At 37.4% G+C, this 21,164-nt stretch overlaps 1 protein-coding gene across 4 annotated transcripts in view; it reads left to right on the forward strand.

Annotated features, from left to right (window-relative positions):
• Window positions 1-21,164, forward strand: part of WWOX (WW domain containing oxidoreductase) — a 471,250-nt gene that overhangs the window by 13,463 nt on the left and 436,623 nt on the right. For all 4 annotated transcript variants that reach the window (XM_065028519.1, XM_065028520.1, XM_065028521.1 and 1 more), the window contains exon 5: window positions 5,812-5,918. In XM_065028519.1, the coding sequence (XP_064884591.1) occupies window positions 5,812-5,918 (107 nt within the window). The remainder of the gene's footprint in view (window positions 1-5,811; window positions 5,919-21,164) is intronic.

A 21,164-nucleotide genomic window follows, 5' to 3' on the forward strand; every position in this document is an offset into this window, starting at 1 on the left:
AGGAATTCAGGAGCTGTGACACATCCTGGTAACGTTCCTCTTCTGCCAGTGACAAGCATGAGCAGCGTTTCCCACTTATATACGTTTGTATATCATAGACATCAGCTAGGTTACTTAAGATTTAAAGAAATGTATTATTAGTCTTGTTTTACGTAGGGAGCAACATATGGCTGCTGTAACTGATCAAGGCTTAGAGATTATTTCCATGTCCATATTCCAGTTTAAAGTGGGAGATGGATTGTTCTGTCACAGGATGAAAAGTATACTCCTCTAAAAGCTATTCTAATTCTTTAGCAGGACTAATTAATATATCTTAAGGGTAGAAAACATGGCAACTAGAAGTGAGTAAATAAAGCTTTTCCAAAAAGTGCTTTATTTGTTTTGGTCTGTATCCAGCTGCATGCAGTTGCTGAGGGGTATAAATCTTAGTCTCATTGAATGGTTTTTAGCTCTGAGTGTAAATTTGGGCTGTTTTGTGCCTCACTAAGATAGACGGCGAAGAGTACATAGCCATGTGTGTGACCTGCTTGGCATCACAAGCACAGTTCTGGCATCCTGGCTCGACCAAGGTTGGGATCTGTGAGAAAGTGTCTTGCTGTGTCTGTTCCTGAATCTAATCTTGGTCACAGGAACAGAGACCTCGAATTCCTCATTCTGTTCTTTGCATCTGGTAAACACTTGTCTCTTTATAACAAGAAGTCACATATCTAGAATGTAAAGCAGAGATACGCTTCATAAAGGTATATGATGTAATCTGATGACTAAATATCACTTACTAGACCTATCTGCAAACTGACATTTGGCCATTTAACTGGGGAGCTTGTCAAGGACAAGGCAAACTAAATATGAGATCAGCCTGATTTCTGCCTGATCTTGAGTGAACTATTCAACACGACGTTCTGGCTGTCAGTAGGAATAACTGTTTTTAACTAATTCACAGTAACGTTACAAATTGGGACTCAAGATTTTTAAATTACAGTATTGTCACAAACCCCGTAGGTTTTAGGAAGCATTTAGAATGCTTGTTCACCTGGCAGTTTTTCCTGTTTTATAGATGTAAAATTTTGTAGGCATATACATTTTTGGATTTAACATCTCCTTCCCCAAACTGACAAGGTCTAAAGTCTTGGAAGATGAAAAAAAAATGCTCTAGAACATGCATCTGTAGTTGGTCATTCGCTTTAGAAGATTGTCATGGATATCATGGGTGGGTTGCTAGTCTTCCAGCTGTTAGCAGGTAGACCTTGTGTCCCCTAAGAAATATACACTAGTTGTGGTGTGAGAAGGTGCATGATATGTTTCTGGGCCCTTCTTGAAAGGGTGGTACAGGTCTTTGTGTTGTGGTTTGGTTTTTTTTTTGTTCCCCATGGCTTTACATTATGATTTAATGACTTCTAATTCTTGCTTGTTTCCATTCTCTTTGCTTTCGTGTATAGACACTTTTTGTTAATACTCTTCTTATTCTTCATCTTTTGTTTCAGAACTCCATCTCCTGCCTTACTTTATATGTTGGAACCACATGATGGATCACTTGGGTTATATAACAACTTCCCATCTCCCTCTTCCCTTCGTAGTTTAAAGCACACCCAAAAGGTTTGCAGTTTTGAACTTTGGGAGGTTGGTACCCATCCTGAATACCATCTAATCCAGAAAAACTACAATTTAAGGACATAACGCAGGACTGTATAAATTCCCAAACCTCCATGTCTTGTGGTCTTTCCCTTTGCTGGCTGCCTCTTATCTGCTGTTTTTCTTTGCTTGCCCTGGAAAGAACAACGAACTGCATCTTGCCCATATTCAGTTCTCCTCACAGGATCCCAAAACTATTATTGTATTAAAATCTTCATCTACTCCATCACTAAACAAATTGTCTTATCTCATGTTGTCCAAAGACAGAGGTGGGGAGTGACTGCCAGAACTGAAATAGTGTCATTTTAATTTTTGATCTGCTCATCTGTTCCTCTCCACCATGACACAAACTGTGGGCTCTTTAGAACAGGACCTAACTCTGTGTTTGATTCTCTAAGACATCTTTTTTTTCTAACCTAAATTGTGAGCTGTTTTATAGTTTATATGTAAAATGTCTAGTATACATTTTAAAATCTTTCACTATTTGTGTAACTGATATAAATAAATATCAAGTTTGTTTTGAGAAAAAAAACTTGGTCCAATTAATGTTGTAGTACTTTCTCGTTATCTTTACGTAACACTGAGTATTTATTATGAAATAACTTACAGATTAAAGCTTGGAGGATCTAGCACTTGAACTGAGAGCACAGAATCACAGAATGTCAGTTATTCACATCTTCAACATAGCTATTTACATTTTTCTTTCAATTTAACCTTAAAGTTTTGGGGGGTTTTTAAGGTTTTACGGTTGTTGGGGTATTTATGATGTTTGTGGCTTAACTTTGGTCTATGAAACCATGTTCAATGTGGATTTTGATTCACTGTTGTTTGTAGTTAGACAAGGTTTTTCTTTACGGAGTTTAAATAGTTTTGTGCTTTAAATACTCAATCCCTGTATTAGGCTCAGATTTCAATTTACTGTATATTGAATATGTGGCTACATCTGCTTAAAGGCAAATGTTGTTGGCAAACTTATTTTGACACAAGAAGTTTGTTAAAAGAACAAAAGTTTTCCACTATACTAGAAGCTTCTCCTCACCTGTTTAAGCTGTGACACTGGGGGAGGAAAGAAGCCTTAATTTTTGCAGGAGAAACAAAATGCTCAAGCCACAAAAGGACTTGGACACTGAGTTGTTTCCAAACTACTGTTTCGGGTGTTTCACTTAGAGCTGCGTTCTTCTAAGCTCCTGTGTGTCATAAATGGTAAAGGTACTTAACTGTACTGCATGATGAGGGCTTTCAGGTCTATGAAGATTTGTTTTAAGGACATATCTAAAAAATGCTGCAGTCTCGAGTAAGCACGTTGGTAGGTGGATTGTACTGAAACCCCAGTGAGCACTGTGATACTTCATAGACCTTGTGTCACCTTGTCGTGATGTGTTTCATCTGGTAGATGGTCTGAAAAGATGCCTCATGAATTATGCTCCACACAAAGTGATAGAAAGACCAAGTAGTAATAGTTACATACGATCTACCTATAGCCAGTAATTCCATAGTTGAATCAGAACCTTTGTGTCGTTTGAAGTACCTGAATTTGTTTTTCTACTTTTACATAGATCTAACTGTCCTAATTACAGTGCGAGAGCATTAATGAACGAGTTTGTAATTTAAAATGTCTGATGGGGAGAGATGTCAGCACTTAACGTGGCAGTATTTTGAATGGAAGGTTCTGAAAAGAGGGGCTTTTAAGCACACAATGTCATGGAAGCACTCAGAACTTGTCTGCCAAAGGTGAGGAATCGTCCTTTGGTAGCACAGAAAAGAGTGAGTATGTCCTAAAGAGGAACGTTTGACACTCATCTCTGAGTTTGCAAGGAAAAATCAAGGTGCTATTAAAATTAACTACATTTGCAGCATGTAACTTACTTGCTTTAGTTTCAATCTTTCTCAGTTTATTTTATAATGAGAATCGAGTTATTAACTGTAACAGATAATGGTGTGGAATTTATTATTTTGCACAATGTGACATCAGGTAGAGTTAGCCCAACATCGTTATGTTTAGCTGTTGGCCATCAGCTCTAGATCTTTGTATAATAGTAGAAAAACTGTATTCCCAGGCATTCCAACTAGTTTATAATCACATGGTAGGCTGCTCAAAATAAGTGTAGTTTTTGTGCAAAACAAGAAGCATACAGCTGGCTAATAGTACTCTGCTACAACATGTCTTACATTAGTTACAAGGAAAATTCTAGTGAAATGCACTTAAAGTGGAATTGGGAACAAGGGAAGGCTTTGCATGTGCTGTAGCTGAGTTCATGTGTATGCAATGAATTACCCGGGTAATTAATGTTGCTTCCTACAATGAATGGCTTTAAAAGAGGTACAAGAAAATTGCTTGGGCTTAAACACCGTAAGTATGTAATTGCAGAAAATGTTATAAATTGTCTTGGTGTCTGCTGTTCCTATAATGTAAGTTATGTCTTGTGCTGTAACTGAATTTTGTTGCTCCAGGGTTTTTTGGAAGTGAGACAGCCCATCTTAATAGGTTTTTGGTAAACAATTTTTAAAAGGAAAACATGAACATGCTCTAAATGTCACAAAGCTAAAGCAAATACCTGTTGTATTTTACTTCTGCACACACTTAAATTGCTGGGCATTTCAGTTTGATTCTTCATTTTCTACTTTAAGCTTGTCTAATTGGAACTTGTTATGCCACGTTATTCCTCTTTCAAGTGGATGGAAGTTTCTGTCATTGTTACGGTTCTCCATGCAGATGGGCATCCAGTGATACTGGTGAATACATCACAAATACGTAGTTGCTCACCTACTTTATGTGCACTTTCTGGGTGTTCTGTGCTCCCAAGAACTCATCATCTCCTGCTGTAAAGTCTCACAGATTTTTTTCAATTAAATTAAGTTTACTTTGGACCAACTTCTATGCAGCTTTTCATTAATGAGTTGAACAGTGGAACAGTACGCTTACAGACTTGCAGGTGATTTCAAAGTGGAAAGAGTTACAGTTCTCAGTGGACAGTTTCATAATTTGAACTGATCTCATTAAATTGCAGTATGGTCTCAAATTAACAAACTGAAATTACTCTGAACTCTCAAGTCTCCTTTAAGAAAGGAAAAACTAAGTGCCCAAATTCAGCATGGGGAAGAAATGGTTAAGGGTATTGCAAAAAAGATTGTGTACAGTCATTTAGAAATTCCGTGTGAAACTTTGTTCTGTGGATGGAACAAAAACACCCTGGGGTTCTAGATTCATGCTGTACTGTAACTGCAGCAAAGTGTGAACTGTCCGCTCGTTTCAGATTTAGAACGGATTATTTTTTTCTCTGTATCATCTGGTGTATTCAGTGACCCCTTTAGTCCTGTGATATTATGATCAATATATAGAAGCTGCTTGGTATTTGATAGATTATTCGTCATGAGAACAATTGTGAAAAATAATTCTCCATGGATCAGTTGATGATGGGACAAGAAACAAGTTGGTTTTACCCAGATAATATAAGTTTTAGCAAAGATGTCAAAGTGCATGGCTAATAAAACATACATGTAGATTACAGATCTCCTTAGGCACAGTCTTGTTTACTAAGAATGGGTTTGACAATCCCCTCCTGGGAACGGTCTGACATGGGGCTGGTTCTCTGGTCCCCATGTCTTTGCAGCACTGTCCCACAGGTGGGCTGGAGTTTGGATCAGGAACAGGAGGTATCTCCATGTGATTTTGATTTGTATTCCCTCACACGTCCCATTGCATGATCCCTCCCGTGTGTCCTCAGACTGATGAATCAGAGGCTAATGGTGCATCCAAAGAGCTCAGTGCTGGTTTAGACTACTCCATCACTTTCAGTGGGATGTTATCAGGCATAATAATTCTGCAGTCTCACCTTATGGCTCATTCTTCACAGTCAACCAGTAAGGAGTATGTATTATGCTGTTCTTCTAACAGCTGAAGACACCGATGCAGAGAAATTGAGTCTACTTTTTGAAGATCCCAAGCCTCTTTGCAGGAAATATATACAATTATAGTCCCAAAGACCTGCTCAAATTCAAGTATCTACCTTTTTTTCATATGTGCTCTTAAAAGCTGGGTCCAGGTGACTATCAGACAGGTAGTCAGACTGCAGGTAGCCTTGCAGGTAGTGTACTTAAGCATCTGGTTCACCTTTTCAGATAATTTTATAGCTCTGTTTTGTTACTGAGATGTTTTCTGACTAGGAAAATGTCTTCTCATAGGTTTTGAAACGGCAAAGTCTCTTGCACTGCATGGGGCGCATGTTATCCTGGCCTGCAGAAATACGTCACGAGGCAGCGACGCTGTGCAACGCATTCTTGCGGAATGGGTAAGTGAATGTATATGGTGTCCAACACTAAGCGGTGTTTTTCAAGACGTGTAGAGAGTTCGTGCAGTACAAGCAGTTAAACAGATATTACGTTGCCATGCTAGAATCTGAAGAAGAATTTTGTAGTTTTAATTTTTGTAATATATTAGTATTTCGTAATGTTCTGTTCAGTCACTGGCATATCAGTGATGGAGATTTATAATTTCATGTGACTGTATTGGACTGCAGTGCTTGATATTACATATGGATGCTTTGTAAGGGCAAAAATGTTTGAACCACTGAGGCATGTTTCATAGTTCATAGAACAGGACATTTCCAGAACCAAAGCGTATCACTAACTGAAGGAGAACATACACGTGCGGATATTAGATGCTGTTTTGCCCGTAGTTTTCATATGGTGAGAGATTCCAGAGGATCATTCCTACATTTTTTGAAGCCAAGCATGTTTCCCTCCTGGTCCATCAGTCTGTCTCAGTGCTTTTTGCTTCCTATTTCTTCCCTCTTTCTTTCGTCTTCCAATTTGTCAAGCAGCCTTCAGTACTATTATCTTGTTTCTCTTTGGCTCATAACTTCCTCCCTCTTCCTTCCCCATTCCCATTTTGTTATTTTGATGTTGTATTTTTGGTGTTTTTTATTTATTTATTTTGTTTGGTTTTTTGTTGTTGTTGGTTTTTTTTTGCTCTTCTAAGGCCCTTATCAAAATTTAGTGTTCTTACTTTATTCGCCCCCCAATCACTTGCTGGTAAGGACTGCAGGGCAGTTTTGTCTGAGCTTGCTGTCACTGCTGACTCCCAGGAGATAATCACTTGACACAACCCTATAAACTTTACTTGAATAATAAACTGCAGGCTCAGATTCTCGGAATTTTCTTTCTTTCCTGATAAAATTAGTGATGAGTATTTGAGCTTGATTTCCCAAGCTCTGAAGATATTTCAACTGTTCTCAGATGATACTGGAGAGCTCTCAGTAGTATTAATATTTACACATAAGTTGTCTACAGAGGATTATACTGTTGATTAGTGCAAACCAAACAGTGCTTACTTAGAAGTAAGTCTTTCTAAATAAGTGATGTTTATAATATTGCTGATTTTTTTGTAACCACAAGTTTATTCAAGAAGCAGTCTTTGGTCTTAGGCCTTTCCTCTGGCCCAGATGATGGTAATGATTTACAGTAAGGACGGGGAGGGAGAAATCTCTTCCTTTTCCCTTCAATACTTAACATTAAAGCTCTTTTAAAACATGTATTTATTTATTGTTTTCTCCTCAGTAGCATGGTATTCCGAGATAATTCCAACAGGGGCAAGCATGGCTATCCATTCTCTTTCAATAGATCTGGGTTTGGTTATATTCAGTCTTTTGAATTTAGTAGTCCAACTAAATACAGCTATATAGATGGGTTTTTATGTAATTAAAATAAGGCAGTTTGAGTACCTTTTATTTTAAAAATATCCCATTAACTCTAATTCTAAGCGTACTGAGCACTTTGAAGGCAATGGGAATTCAGGAGTACTTGTCTTAATACCTACATTATCTCACCAAAAGTTAATGAATTGTTAATTGAATGAAGACCAGTGAAGGTTGAATTACTTCAGAAACACTGCATTTATTTCCTAAGTTTTCAAATTCTAATTGTTCAGAAAAGAATCTCATCGGTAAACTGGGTAGCTGGAAAACCTTCAATGCATCTTTGTAATGGCTTTGTTGTTGTTTATTGAGAGGGACTAATTAACTTTGATTATTGCACTAATATTATGGCACTTTGACAGTCCCTCAGATTTATGACTCTGGGAAAATAAACAAATGAAATGCAGGTGCTGGAGCAGAAAGAATAAGTTATTACTGAACTTTAATTACTTGGAGTGTGTAACCAGGAGAGAATTAGTTGATGAATTACAAGATGCTTAAAATTTACATCAAATTGTAAGCGATTTTGAGGAAAACAAACGCAGAAACCTGCTCCAAAGTCAGTTACTGAAAACAAAGAGACAAAGATTAATTTGATTGATACTAATATTAAAATATTGATGAAAAAGTTTTATTTCTAGCTTAGAGGTGTAACTACAGAGCAGGGAGCTGTTAAATGGAAAGTCTTGCCTAAAATTTAAGGCTTCAAGAAAAATGTTAACACCGCCTATGGATGGTGCGGACAAATTCTCAAGATCTAGCTGTAAATATCCTGCTATAAAGAATTTTAAAGTATCCACAGTATTTTGTCTCCTTTGTTCCAAGGGGAAGGAACAGTATTGAAATCGGTTTACTTCTCAGTTTGGAACCATTTTTAAGCTAAATACAGCTGTTTAGGATGCAGCCTCACAAAGCTTCATGTTCATGTTACTCAGGTCGTACTTCTGGCAGCACTGGTGCTACCAACTTGTTTTCTGTGTTCTTGTAAGTTTTTGAGACAGTCTCCAAGCTGCACTATAGATATCGTATTCCTTCAATATTTAACGTGGTGGAAGTTTGGTAAATAATTGCCTGTTCTTCGGCCGAATGTCCGAACTCCGTTTTCTTCTGATCTGCATGAGCTCTACTTTTATAACTAAAAATATCCCTGCCATACTGAGTTCTAGTGTGTTTATGTGTCACAAGTGTGGTCTGTCGGCAGTAAAATTGGTGTATTCCCAAAATCAGTGTGTATCCTATGCTGCTTTTCTGTGGGACGGTGTGCCTTAGTTCTTGAGGTTCAAATGTCTGCCAGAATATTTCCTTTCTCATTCTTTTTGTTGTGTGATGCAAAAGAGACTTCTGCTTATTTTGCAGGAAGATAATTAAAAATTGTTATTATTTCAAGTTTTGATCAAGTTACCTAACTGATGGTCTGTATTATCAAATCCTGAAATTCATATTGAAAAAAAAGTAATTAAAAATCCAAAGCCAACCGCCAAACCACAACAACACCAACAAACCCAAACCTACTGTAATGTGGCAGTAAAAATGAAGCACAGCATATGTAACAGCACTTAGGGAAAGCATCCAGCTCGTTCCCTTAGTGAGGCTCTTTGCAGCATCCTTGTCCGGAACGCTGTAAAGTGCGTGTCTGCAGCAAAACAGCTGCTCCTTGGGCTTGTTGGGCTTGTAAATGAAGTTGTTGGGCAAAAGAAGAGTTGGTCTGATTTTAGTGAACGCTGAAAAACAAGTTCATAGGGAGAAAATGGGATGGCTAAATGGCTTGAAAAAAACCCGCGACTGTTAAGACTTTGAGAAAACAGGGAATAATGGGAGTAAATAAGATCTTTCGGATTAGCTGCCGTTAGGTTTAAAGAACCAAATTCAAGCTGATCTTAATTGGCTGTTGGAGATAAATCTAGAAACCCTTGTTTTTAACAATTTATGTCTAAAGAGCTGTTTTATAGAGTTTGAGTCATTTGAGTAGGGATTATCCGTATAAGCTTGCTAATTACTGTAGATAAGTGACATTTGTTTGTGACCTGCACTATTCCAGTTATTTTCTTTCTACACTATAGCAGAATTTTGCTCATACTGCAAAGAGAGGGTAATTACCTTATGTAAAGAGTTGTGACAGGTTTTAATGTGACTGGTCTAGCTAATCTGTCAAATAGAAATTTATAGAGAGGTATAATTGATTATATTGGTATAATCTAATGTTTTATATCCATACATGTGTATATATAGAGAGAAAAGAGAAAGCAGTAAAAGCAGCAGATAAAAAGAGATCAGTATGGCTTAACACTCGATATCTTGAAAATGAATGTTGTTCACGCACGATGACATTCTATATCAATTTAAAACTGTTTGATAATTTCTTGCTCAGAAAAGAGGAAATTAGAATTCTAGAGTTATGATTCATTTTAATCAGAAAGAAATTGTCAAACATAAATCTCTCCCTGAGTAGTGAAAAGGCCTGAAAGCAGCCAAGAAAAAATATCAATACTTTGCAAAGGAGGAATGATTGTTCCAATTCGTAGCTTAATTGACTTTAAGGCTTAATGAAAAACACTACGGTGCTGTTTGTACACATAGTCGCTCTGACGAGCATTGAGATCTATGCTCCAGGAAGAGAAGCTAGGTAATTTATTTTACATTATTATTGATATAATTTTGTAATTGAGTCTGAGCAGAGTGTTTGGATAAGACTGCGTAGCTCCAGATGTTAGCGGTGTTCTCAAGAAAATTCTTGAGAATATGAATGAATAAAATATCCCATAAATCACAGCTTTCCTTGCCAAGAAGCTCTCGTTTATTTGTTCCTGTCAAACAGTCTTGGAAGTAGATGTTAAAAGATAAATTGTAAGTTTAATGTTAAATAAAAAGTACAATGTTTCATTTGTAATTATTCCTCTGTGTTAAGCCTATGGCTACATCAGATTAATCTGTAAAAAGAAAATTTGGGTTTCCTTTACATGTAGAAACTTAGAAGGTAGAGATGTGACAAGAGAAGAGAGAATCGCTATGAAGAAAAACAACAAAATAAATGTCTCCTTGCTGTATTCCTTTCCCCAAAGGATTCTCCCCCTAAGGAGTGCTTTATATTCTTGCTGATTAAGTAACGGAATGAAATTAAAACCTCTCTGTATTCCAATTGTGATCTTGCAAAGCGCGGAAAGGCAAGAAGCACATTGGCCACATTTACAGGGAATGCAGGCAACAGTTTCCGTGTGTCAAGTTGGTGTGGTGTCCCCCCCATCCCGGTGTCCCCCTGCCGGTGTCCCGTGGCCGGTCCGTCCGGCTCCGCCGGTGTCCTGGGTTTACCATTTTTTTGCGTGCATGTGTAGAATACAGAATAGCTTTGTACAATATTCTTCCGTCTTAATCTCTTGATACTAATGGATGCGCTTCTTGATACAGAAGACAAAATTTCCTATCTATTTCTATCTATTTCTATGTTAATTTTGTGAGATTTTTCTGTAAATCGGTCAGGCTGTTAGTACAGGATTTCCATACCAAGACTATGTAAGATTACATTAGAACCAGCACAATAAGTTGTTCTTGGAATTAACTTACGTGAATGACTAGTGGCAGAATTTCATTTATGGAACAAAACGAAGCATGCATGTGAGGTGGCCGTACGGATGCATAAATACTGAATGGAGACACAGCCTGTTAGCATAGAATGAAAGAGTTTCAAAGTGCTGATAAACAAAAGCTCTTAAAGTAATCTCTTCAAAACAGAAAGTATTTCAGAATATCATACTGGTGGAGCACGTGCATTTCTGTGAAAACATTATTTCAAATATTGTGGTGTTTTGTAATAAAGAATTGTATTGCTTCAAAGCATGATATTCTAAAATATATATTATTGGCCCACGTGGCATCACTGTGTAATACACAGTTATAAAAGCCTGCGAAGTATAGACATATTTCATCTTTCAGTGCTCTGAATAGAGACTTTGCTGAAGAATCGAGATAAAAGTAGTTATCCAAACCTCGCTATGGGGAAAAGGCCTTGCAGGAGGAGGCAGTATCTTTTATTAAGCTAACTCGTAATGCAATAAAGAAAATTCTCTGTCAACTTCTCTCACTTGCAGCTACAGACACTCAAAATAAAGCATTATAGCTGCCGTTGAGTATCATGCTTTGCTTTTTATTTTTAAGGGTGTGATCTGGATGTTTCTGAAGTGAAGGGATCTTTTAATTAATTGCAATTGCAATGGAAAAGGACCTCGTGTTACTAGCGGTGTAAACCTTAACCGGTACTGGTGCTGGTTGAGAACAGTGTGGAAGTACGACCAGACTTTGGCTGTAATGTTTAAGTATTCCATATGTTCTGTGAATAAGCTGCTCAGCTGAGAGGCCTGAGGAGGGTGATCCGTGCTGCAAAGTATTTTCCAGATATAGATGCAATAGTTAAAGAATGGTAGATATAGTTCTAAAGCAGTAGCAGCATGCATATGCAGCCCTAAGGAAAACAAAACGCCCTGCAGTCTGCTAATACGCTCTGTTAATATAAGAAGCTGGAGAGCAGTGGCTTTTGTATTTTGAAGTCTTCTGGCGTTTCATTCAGTTTCTAGGCTTGTATATTGGGACAGCAGCTATCCATGTGGACACATCTCAGCCTGTCAGAGCTATTGATCTTGTTACCAGTGAGGAATCTGTGATCTTCAGGTTCTTCTGCTGGATTAATCTCTGAAAGCAGCTGAAAATCAGTGAATGCAGCCACTGACAAGAGCAAGGAGGCTTTTTAGCGTTTTGAGAAGAAAAGAAATCCCACTCAAAGTTAAAAACATTAAACGGTTTAACCAACATTTACATGGGTTAATTGTTGAGATCTTTTTTTTTTGTACACTATAAACATATGGCATGAATTTTCTCTCATTACAGATGCTGAGAAAAGGAAAAGGCAAATATTTATATTACATTCATGTTTTACAGTAAAAACACTGTTCAGTTTGTTTATACAGTTCCACTGTTACAGTTTTTATGGTTAGTAATGAAACCACTGTAAAACAGAGCCTGAATTATATAGCAGATGTGATAAGCCCCTGGCTTTCAGAGTTGGGCATCCTTCTGAATACTGATCTAACTTAGTTATGAGAGTTGATATACTGCCTACAGCTGAACCGTTCGTACCTACATCTTCAGCTGTAGTTAGCTCTGCACTCTTTCTGTATTAAGATAGAGTTTTATTATCCAGATAAATACACTGATATGCTAAACTAAAGACATCTATGAAATATAAAGCCAGTCAGTGTGAGTGAGTGCAGGAGGCTTTAAAGGATTTGAAGGGCATTTTCCAAGCATTTGGGACCTTATATAGCCCATATATCCAGTAAACAGAGAGAAATTCAAAATGTTTAATTAACTTGATGTGTATTTTATTTCTTAATATGGTTCTCGAAAATGTTTTTATTGTGCTTCCAGTTGATGGCTGGCATTCAAAATAAAGTGAATGCTGAAGTGACGGTAGATAAAAAGGAAAATACTTCTTAAAAATGTGACTATTTTAGCTTTCATCTACTTGAAAAGGACTACAGATATATCAAGTCAGTATTTGATTTTTGTTATACTGCACTCAGTGGTACAGAATTTTGGTTACTGGATCATTAATATTAATTCTTTATATGTATGTGACAATTTATGGGAAAAGTATGTGGCAAGAATAGCTTAGGTCACTGCCCAAGGCATTTCAGTTCTGGACTCTGCAGAGATTTACTTTATACGCACTACCCCGCATAGTCACATAGACTTCCATTGTAGTCAGAGCAAGCAAAGGATTTAGTATCAAGTGTTCTGGGAACTCAGTTCTTGTTTACTAAATTCAGATTAAGGAAATAGACATAAACATTTTGTAGTGTTTTTAGTTTTGTAGTTACACTTCTGGTTTATGTTGTTGGCATGTCTTTAAGCAGAGAATACTTTTTAATGTAAGTAATAAATGCAGGAGAAAGTTTAGTTAAGACCATCAAGGTGGAGAGGGATTTGAAGGGGTTTAGCACTGTGGAATTTTGTTCAGAATGGCCAGAGTTCAACAACTGTGGTGGAACAGAACCAGAGAGGGTTTCATTTTTGAAACAAACAAAAAACCAACCACCAACGACAAAAAAGAACAGAACCAGCAAACCTAACCAGTCCATTCAGGAAGAATTTTTTGCAACGTTTTGGTCACTTTATCCGCTTTTGGTTTTGTGCCTTGTAGAAGAGACTCATTGTTCCTGAGACTGTGCTTGAATGAGGTGGTGAATAAATGGTCTGGGAACGTACGGTTTACCCCACGTTCTGTATTTAATTCAAGATTTCTAGTCTGGATTGGAATTTTGTGTTAATGTAGAAATTCATAATGCTGTAGGGAGCTGATAGAAACCAACAGAGCACTCTCATAGCTATGAGATTTCAAAGTTTCTAACGTCATGTATTTCCCGTGATTGCCATTCAGTAAAGACCAAGTTGACTTCTGAGTTGACTAAATTACTTCAGCGCTCATACTTCTGTTCACCTTCCAACATCTGCTACATATATATATATATAATTATAATTATATAAGAATAATTATAAAGAATAATAAGAATAAATTATTATAAAGAATTATAAGAATATTAATAAGAATAATTATAAAATGTACTTTGAAAGAAATCACAGTATCTTACTATTACTTGTTTTTTTCTCTTCCAGCCTGCAGAGTTTTATACATAGAAATGTTAAGGTGATCTTTTTGGTGAACTGTTTCTTTATCACAGCCCTGGTGTTCCTAATGTGGAAATATGAGTTACAAAATCCCTACCGCGTGTAGAGCTTTCTACTAATACTACTTGAACGTGGTATGAGTTTTTCAACACAAAATTAAGACACCTCCCCAAGAAGAAACAAGAATAACCCCTCTAAAACTGCACTTCGTGCTCAGCCTTCAATTGAGTGGCACTAGGAAATACCATTTGCTCAGCAATATTAAAAACCTGTCTGTAGATGGCTACCTTCAAAAAAACCATAGCTTTTTGTATGTTGAGTTTAGTTTATAGGGTGCAGAGGAGTTTGCTTTTCACTGCTGCTTTCTATACACTAGCGTAACTTTGGTTTGATCTTTTTCTGAACCTTTCTCAGAATGTGTTTTCTAGAACTATTTAGTGTTGTTGACATTGAAAACTCATTTACTGTAGTCCACGCATTCTTACATAGACTGGATTTCTGGCTCTCAGTTCTGGGAGAGGGGGAATTCAAGGGTCTGGTTATCGTTTCTTTTAAACCATCTTCACAATTAATCTGATTGTAACATAAGCTTGTAATATATTCCATTAATGAAGAAGACAAGCTTAGCTTATGGTAAATACAGTACTAAGTGTTTATAGTGCATTTCATATTTTACATGATTCCCTTTATAATTCTGCTTATCTTTTCATTCTAATTCCCTAAAGGCAGCGTAAAAAAAACCCCTAAAGAGAGTAATTACCACTCTATTCCTTAACCAAGGCTCCTTTTGCAAAAAGAAATCTGAGCTGCTTTTTAAAGAAGGCCGTTTTAAATAAAAATGCAAATAAGCTGCTTTGTAACCACATTAATTACCCACCTAGCCTCTTATTACCCTGTTTGTATTGTTTGCAAACACTCTTTACAGTGGTGTGGAAATTAGGGTTCCTGGGCCGGAGGAAGGCTGGCGGTGCTGGGTTGTGCTTTGGAACCAATTAGAGGGAGCGCGGTCTCGAGCGGGGCTCCCGGGAGCCGCCAGCCCGGCCGTGTCAGTCCCGGCGTTAGCGCCGCTGCCCCGGCACCGCCTGGTAATTGCATTACTGGTCCTCTTTTGCTTCGGCAATGAGCTTCGCTCTCTGCATTTTAAAACGGAGCAGGCGGCGTTGTGTCTCGCTAATGATTTAATATGGACTGCGATCATTTTTTATGGGGAAATCCGGCGGGTCGTTTTTGTCCCCGCGTTGGTTCTTTGCTTTAATTTTAGAAAAAGGAAACAAAGAACTAATGTGTATGTTCCAGACCTCACAGATTTCCACATAATTGATTTTTCACAGTAGAAAACCAGCTTTATTAGTTTGTTTTGTTATCAGAAGTGAACAGGATGGAGTATCTGCTATTTGTAAACAGTATGTTAGCTGGCAATAATTGAATGGTCGTAGGTTTCTCAACACTTTAAAGAAACTGCATGCTTCATAGTAAAATGTGCTCTTATTCTTCACCTGAAATGTACACTTGTTGCTAACCTAGTATGTGTTGTGTTCTTTTCTTGGTTTTCTGTGTCATATATGATTGCAAAATGGGCCTTCACTCTGAAAATTGGTTAGAAATGAAAACTAAACCCAAGAGATGTGTGAGCATTCATGCTTTTGGAGTTATAAATATTTTCAGATGCCAGAGTTTAGTTTGCTGGGTCACGTAGCCTGCAATGTGAAGAATGAATTCTTTGAGACGTGTTTGTTTTCTTAGGCTTGTAACCACTGTCAGTATGTTAGATGAACCTTTTGAAGTAGAGGAACTTCTCTTGGTTGAGCTTAGAATGGAGGAGACAATGTAGAGAGATGATTTTCTCCCTGGTTCTGAAACTGTGCTGCATCTACCTGCAGTGCTGTGACAGTACGGTAATGTTTAAAGAATACTTGTTGATAAAGACAAAAGTGTTGAGGTCTGTATCAGTTCTACTTTAACACTGAGTGTAGCAGAGTAGGAAAAGAGCAACTCCAGAGTTGTGTAGTACAACTCTATGTAATTGTTATGCATTGAAAAAAGAAAGGATGCTCATTGCTGCATCACTAACAGCTTTGTATAGTGACAAGAGACTAGTGTGAGGGCGTCCAGAGCAGCACTGGCTTGGTTCATGATCCACAATAGTTTATAAAACTGAAGATAATTACCCCGCTTATATGACTACAGAGCAGCATAAATGACATAAACATAGGTGGAGTTTAACAGGAGCACAGAAGATGTATAGGAAGTAGACTTACCAAGCAGAGTGCTCAAAAGGTACTGTTTTGTTTGCTTGTCAGTGATATTTCTAAACCTTTTATTTAATATAAAGCCAAAGCATCATATTTTTTGCTTAATTTGCTGTCTTTTGTAATTTTTCCTCATCCTTAAGTTCCCTTTTATCCTGATAATTGTCCTTGGAGGGGCTGAATTGAGGACAGAATACTACTAGACTTTGCGTGATCCCATGGACTTCTCTTTAATAACCTGGTACTTTATCTTTTGTCTCACTTTGTGATAGTCAGTGCTAGCTGCGAGAAATTGCACTGCTTGCTTTCAAAATCTCCATTGTAGTCGTGCCTGGTGAGAACTGTTGTTTATCGTGTGTCCAAGGAGAAAGTGGTTCAAAACGGTCACGGTTCTTTACCTAATGTCACAAACTCACAACTGAAACCTTTGGTTTGTCCCAGATAGTCTTATTTTTGTATGAATAAGGTGATTTATTATCTGCTTATTTAATCCAGTTGGCTAAGGCATTAGGGCAAATAGACACGGTTCCATTGTGCTGAAAATATGTATGATACTTAAGAAGATGCTGTAAACCTAAGGTAAATCAGTGTGCTGCTATTCAAAGTAACATGTATATATCTCTATCTATCTATATCTATATATCTTAGTCATTAAAAAATCTGTTTCCAAAGCCCACTGACAATACTCATTTTCCATTGCCATGAAGAGTTTTGGGTCAGTCTTCTAAATACCTATATGCATGACAATTGTTTTTAAAGGGCAGAACTTTACTTATATGACTGCAGCCATTTGTCCACACTTAATTTGCAAATGGTATGGTACCTGCCATAATTTATATTATTTAATGTCGAACATGGCAAGGTGATTGTACTCTCCTGTGCTGCTTTCTTTTATTTTTTTCCCTTTAAATGTGGAGCTGTGTTACTGAGATTTATTAGAGCTGTGTTGAGGGAGTTCACACAAGATACAACTACCCTTTCATTATCAAGTGAGGTAATTTAAAATCTTTATTTTGCTCCTTTCTGGTTTATGTCTCAGAAGAAAGCACCTCACGTGTGCGCTTTCCCAATTGTGCTAGAGGGGAAGCGTGGATTATTGCTGAATGCAATTTGTCCTGTTAAAAATTCATTTGGATTTTTGCTTGTGACTTGCCATGTGATAACTCTGAACCAGAGTGAATGAGACACAATGCTGCCCCTCCAGTGGACAGGTAAACGCTGTCTTTGTGTTTGCTAAGCAGCAACTCCTGTTCTGTTAGTTGTTCTCTGTTGGTGAGGGGATGCTCAGAGTAGAAACGTTACTTTGGAAACATGATTCTTGCACTAAACTGCTATAAACTTGCTCCAAAAAGAGATACTCAGCGCATTGTTTTGCAGAAGCAGCTTCATTACTCGGCGTATAAAAATAAACAACGGTGTGCTAAACTTTTTCTTTCCTGTATTTTATTTGAGATCACTGTGATACAGCATGAACCTCAACTATAGACTTTGCTTATCCAATAGAATTATTGAATTAGCACAACAAAGGGGATGTTTGAGGTTGTGTTTGTCGGTTTGTTTTTGCTGGACACACGCAAAACAAGCATTGAACCACCTAAACAAATCTTGAATAGCTAATCCTAGCATATAAAGAATAAAGGAAAAATGAGCATAAATATGTAACTAAATAAGTTTTGTTTTCATAAGTGTCAAAACTGGTTTTATTTTGAGTACGAAAACAAAGTAGGATGTCTTTACCTTAGGCTTGTAAAATACTTTGTAGATGCCTCTTTCAGGTCCTGTAATAATAAATATATATAGGTCCTTACTAATAAATATACAGTTGCCAGCTGTGTGATTCGTGCGGTAGTTCTGGTCTTTTGGTAATTCTAATTCTTATATGGGACATATTGTGATCAGACTGTAGTTTGGTTTTAAGAGAAATATTTTTACATCTCCTAGGCCTTGAATATTTGTTGGTTGTGATGACAAAGAGCTATTTGTACTTAAAGGTATTAAACATTTGAGGCACCTTCAAAAGAGATCTTAGATTAGTTTTATGCTATAGATTCTTGACAACAGAGTAGAATGGTGAAGTGTATCTGATCCAGCCTAGTTGTATTGGTAGACACTCTTTATGAAGATGCAATTAAATTCCTAAAAAAAAAAAAGCTTATAGTTTTGCCGAAAAGGAACTGAAGTAAGTGCATCTTGCTGACACGAGCTTTGTGCATGCTTGAAATGCTGTAGCACTTTATCGTAGCAATAGACACTCCGAGTAGGGTGCAGCAGGTGCAGATCTGGTCTCAACAAAGAAATAAACACTCTTTTTTGTTTTAAAAGGGAACATAGAAATGACTTTGGTGCTTCCTGGAGGGTCTGACGTCCCAGGGAACCGAGGCAGCTCAGTCGCCCTGTCTGCCCGCCCGTGTCCAATAACATTTGGTCCCATAGAGTAGAAGCAAATTTTAAAGAAGGATAAAGATCCTTAGGATAATCAGGTTCCTGTGAGTATTGAGCTTTATGAAAGGGTAAGGATGTGACCAGTGAGCAGAACTGAAGGGACCTTGGACCCTTAGACATCAGAGAAACCTTCAGAATAGGTGGGAAACAAAGTACAGGATCCAGTTCAGGGAGAATTTCAGTCTGGACTCGTATTCTGCTGTGGTACGTGGGGTGTTCAGAGGTCTCACAGAATTGCTAATCTGCCATATAGAAGAACAACCTGAATGGTACCTGCAATGTCCAAACAGGGCCTCAGGAGAGCTGAGTGTGGTGACCCTCTCTGGGCCAGGTGACGTTTGTGCCTTGTGTGGTCAGGGAGCTTCACAATTTCACTTGGTTATACTGTCTTGTGATTTTTCAGAACTGCTCGTCAATGTAGTCGTGTTAAACATGTTCTGGCTACAAACAAAGACATGAATGTATGTACTTGTTTCTAATTAATTTGTGTAATTATGTTTTATAATCTAGGTGTTTGCAAAGCAGAACATGGTACACCCCATTTACTGTCCACTGTAGCTAATAAAAAGTAATAGAATGAAATAAATCTTGAAACTAACTTTAATTGTAAATATAGATTAGTTGTAAATTATATCTTTGTTATGTTTATTTTTAATTCTGCAGTGTTGCAGGTTTGTAGAGCATACCAATTAGTGTAGTTATTCAAAGTAATGATGAGTTAATTACTGTAAATGCTGAATGTTATTTCTATGACAATTTAAAATACAGTACTGAGATACTGTTTTAGAAATGCAGGACTAGAAATAAAGGCAAAAAGGAAAAGATTACAATAAGGAGACCAGTTAATCTTAAAGAGATTTTTTTTCAGTATTCAAAGTTATAATGTAGATAAGATGATTAAAAATACACGAAGAAGAAAAAAGTGTAACAATTAAGAATAAAACCTCAGCAACCCAACTAATACCATTATCAATGTGGATCCAAGTGAGGTAAACCTATGTATTTCACTATGCGTTAGTGTCTAAATGGAGAAAAGGCAATTTGACCGAATTAATCTGAAGCGGGTTACTCTTCTCGCTCAGCAGATCCTCTTGCTTTGCCCCGCACCTCTTGCTCAGGCTGGTCAACCTTGGCTTTGTGAATACTTTTAAAGAGTAGAAAACACCTCCAGCTTAAAGCAGAGTGTTGGAGCGTTTTCCTTTCTGATGAACAGCAGTAAATCCTACCATTTTGAAAGCCGTGTAGTATACCTATGAGAAATGAGCCGATTCACAATGTTTCCTTGAGCATGCACGCTGTAAGAGATATTAATAGCTTCCCTCAGCAGTGTCCCACTTAGAGTATCTTGGAAATGCAATATTTCATTCTGTCCTGGTTAAATTAACCTTACATTTTCCTGTGAAATGGCATGACTACCTAGAGAAAATTTGAAGGGTACTACACTGCAGGGGGAAAAATGGTATCTAGGGTAGTGTTTACGCATTAAATATTTCCTTTTCAACCCAGAATTGGTTGCGCCACAGTTGAGTGCAGGTTTGGCAATGGAGAGTGGTGCCATGTGCTTCTCGGTCTGGTTGCCTTTTTAAATAATGAGAGAAATATTAATAATTCTGGAGTAATTTCTGGTGCCATTAATGATAAGTTGGATTTTTAAATGCAAAAGGCTTTCCTTTATAAATTGGCGGCCGCAAAGTGTGCGTCCGCTCCCTAAGAACGGTGCGGTAAGGGAAAAGCTCTTGCGGTCCTTGGAGGAGCTTTTGGAGCCCTCCCGTGCATCAGCGATTCACAGCCCTGCAAGGCCGAGAAAAACAACGCACAGACCCCAAAGTCCCCGACACTCAGCTCTGTTTGGTCCTGCTATGACAGAAATCATTACGAGTTTGATAGATTTATTTCTAAACACTTGCTTCAATATTTAAAGTACTTCTATTCCAGCATTCCTCATTTCGTGCTCAGCTGTGGATCAAGATGAAAGAAAAATTAAATTGTATATTGAAGAGCTGTTAATTGAACTGCGCTGCATTTAGCAAGGGAGCGTCAGCTTCAGGCAGTCAATACTACAGAGAATTTTTAATGTACTGTATCACTAGCTTGTCAGTTTGTATAGGAGAATGCAAACAGGCTGCTTCCACTGGCGAGAAAGCCCTGGAAACTTTTACATCGTTGAGGGGAGAAAATGTTATTTTGCTTTGATATGTTGTGACAAAGCTGTTGATAAAACCAGGAGCAACATTTTTTAGGCGAATATTACTTGAGTATCTTTTTGTTATTGGTAAATTCTGATTGTTAAGTATTTATTCTTTAAATAAGTAAAGATTTTATATTGTTTTTTTTTTTTTTAATTGGAGCAAAACACGTTCCACAGAATTCTCAAACTTGCGCAAATGTTACTTTGCAATTTGAGCAGCTCTGAAAGTCTCATTTAAAAATATTAGTTCTTGCCAGATATAATTCTAAAAAATGGCATATCAAAAAG

This window comes from Columba livia, chromosome 13 (genome assembly GCF_036013475.1).
Source record: "Columba livia isolate bColLiv1 breed racing homer chromosome 13, bColLiv1.pat.W.v2, whole genome shotgun sequence".
Taxonomy (NCBI): Eukaryota; Metazoa; Chordata; class Aves; order Columbiformes; family Columbidae; genus Columba; species Columba livia.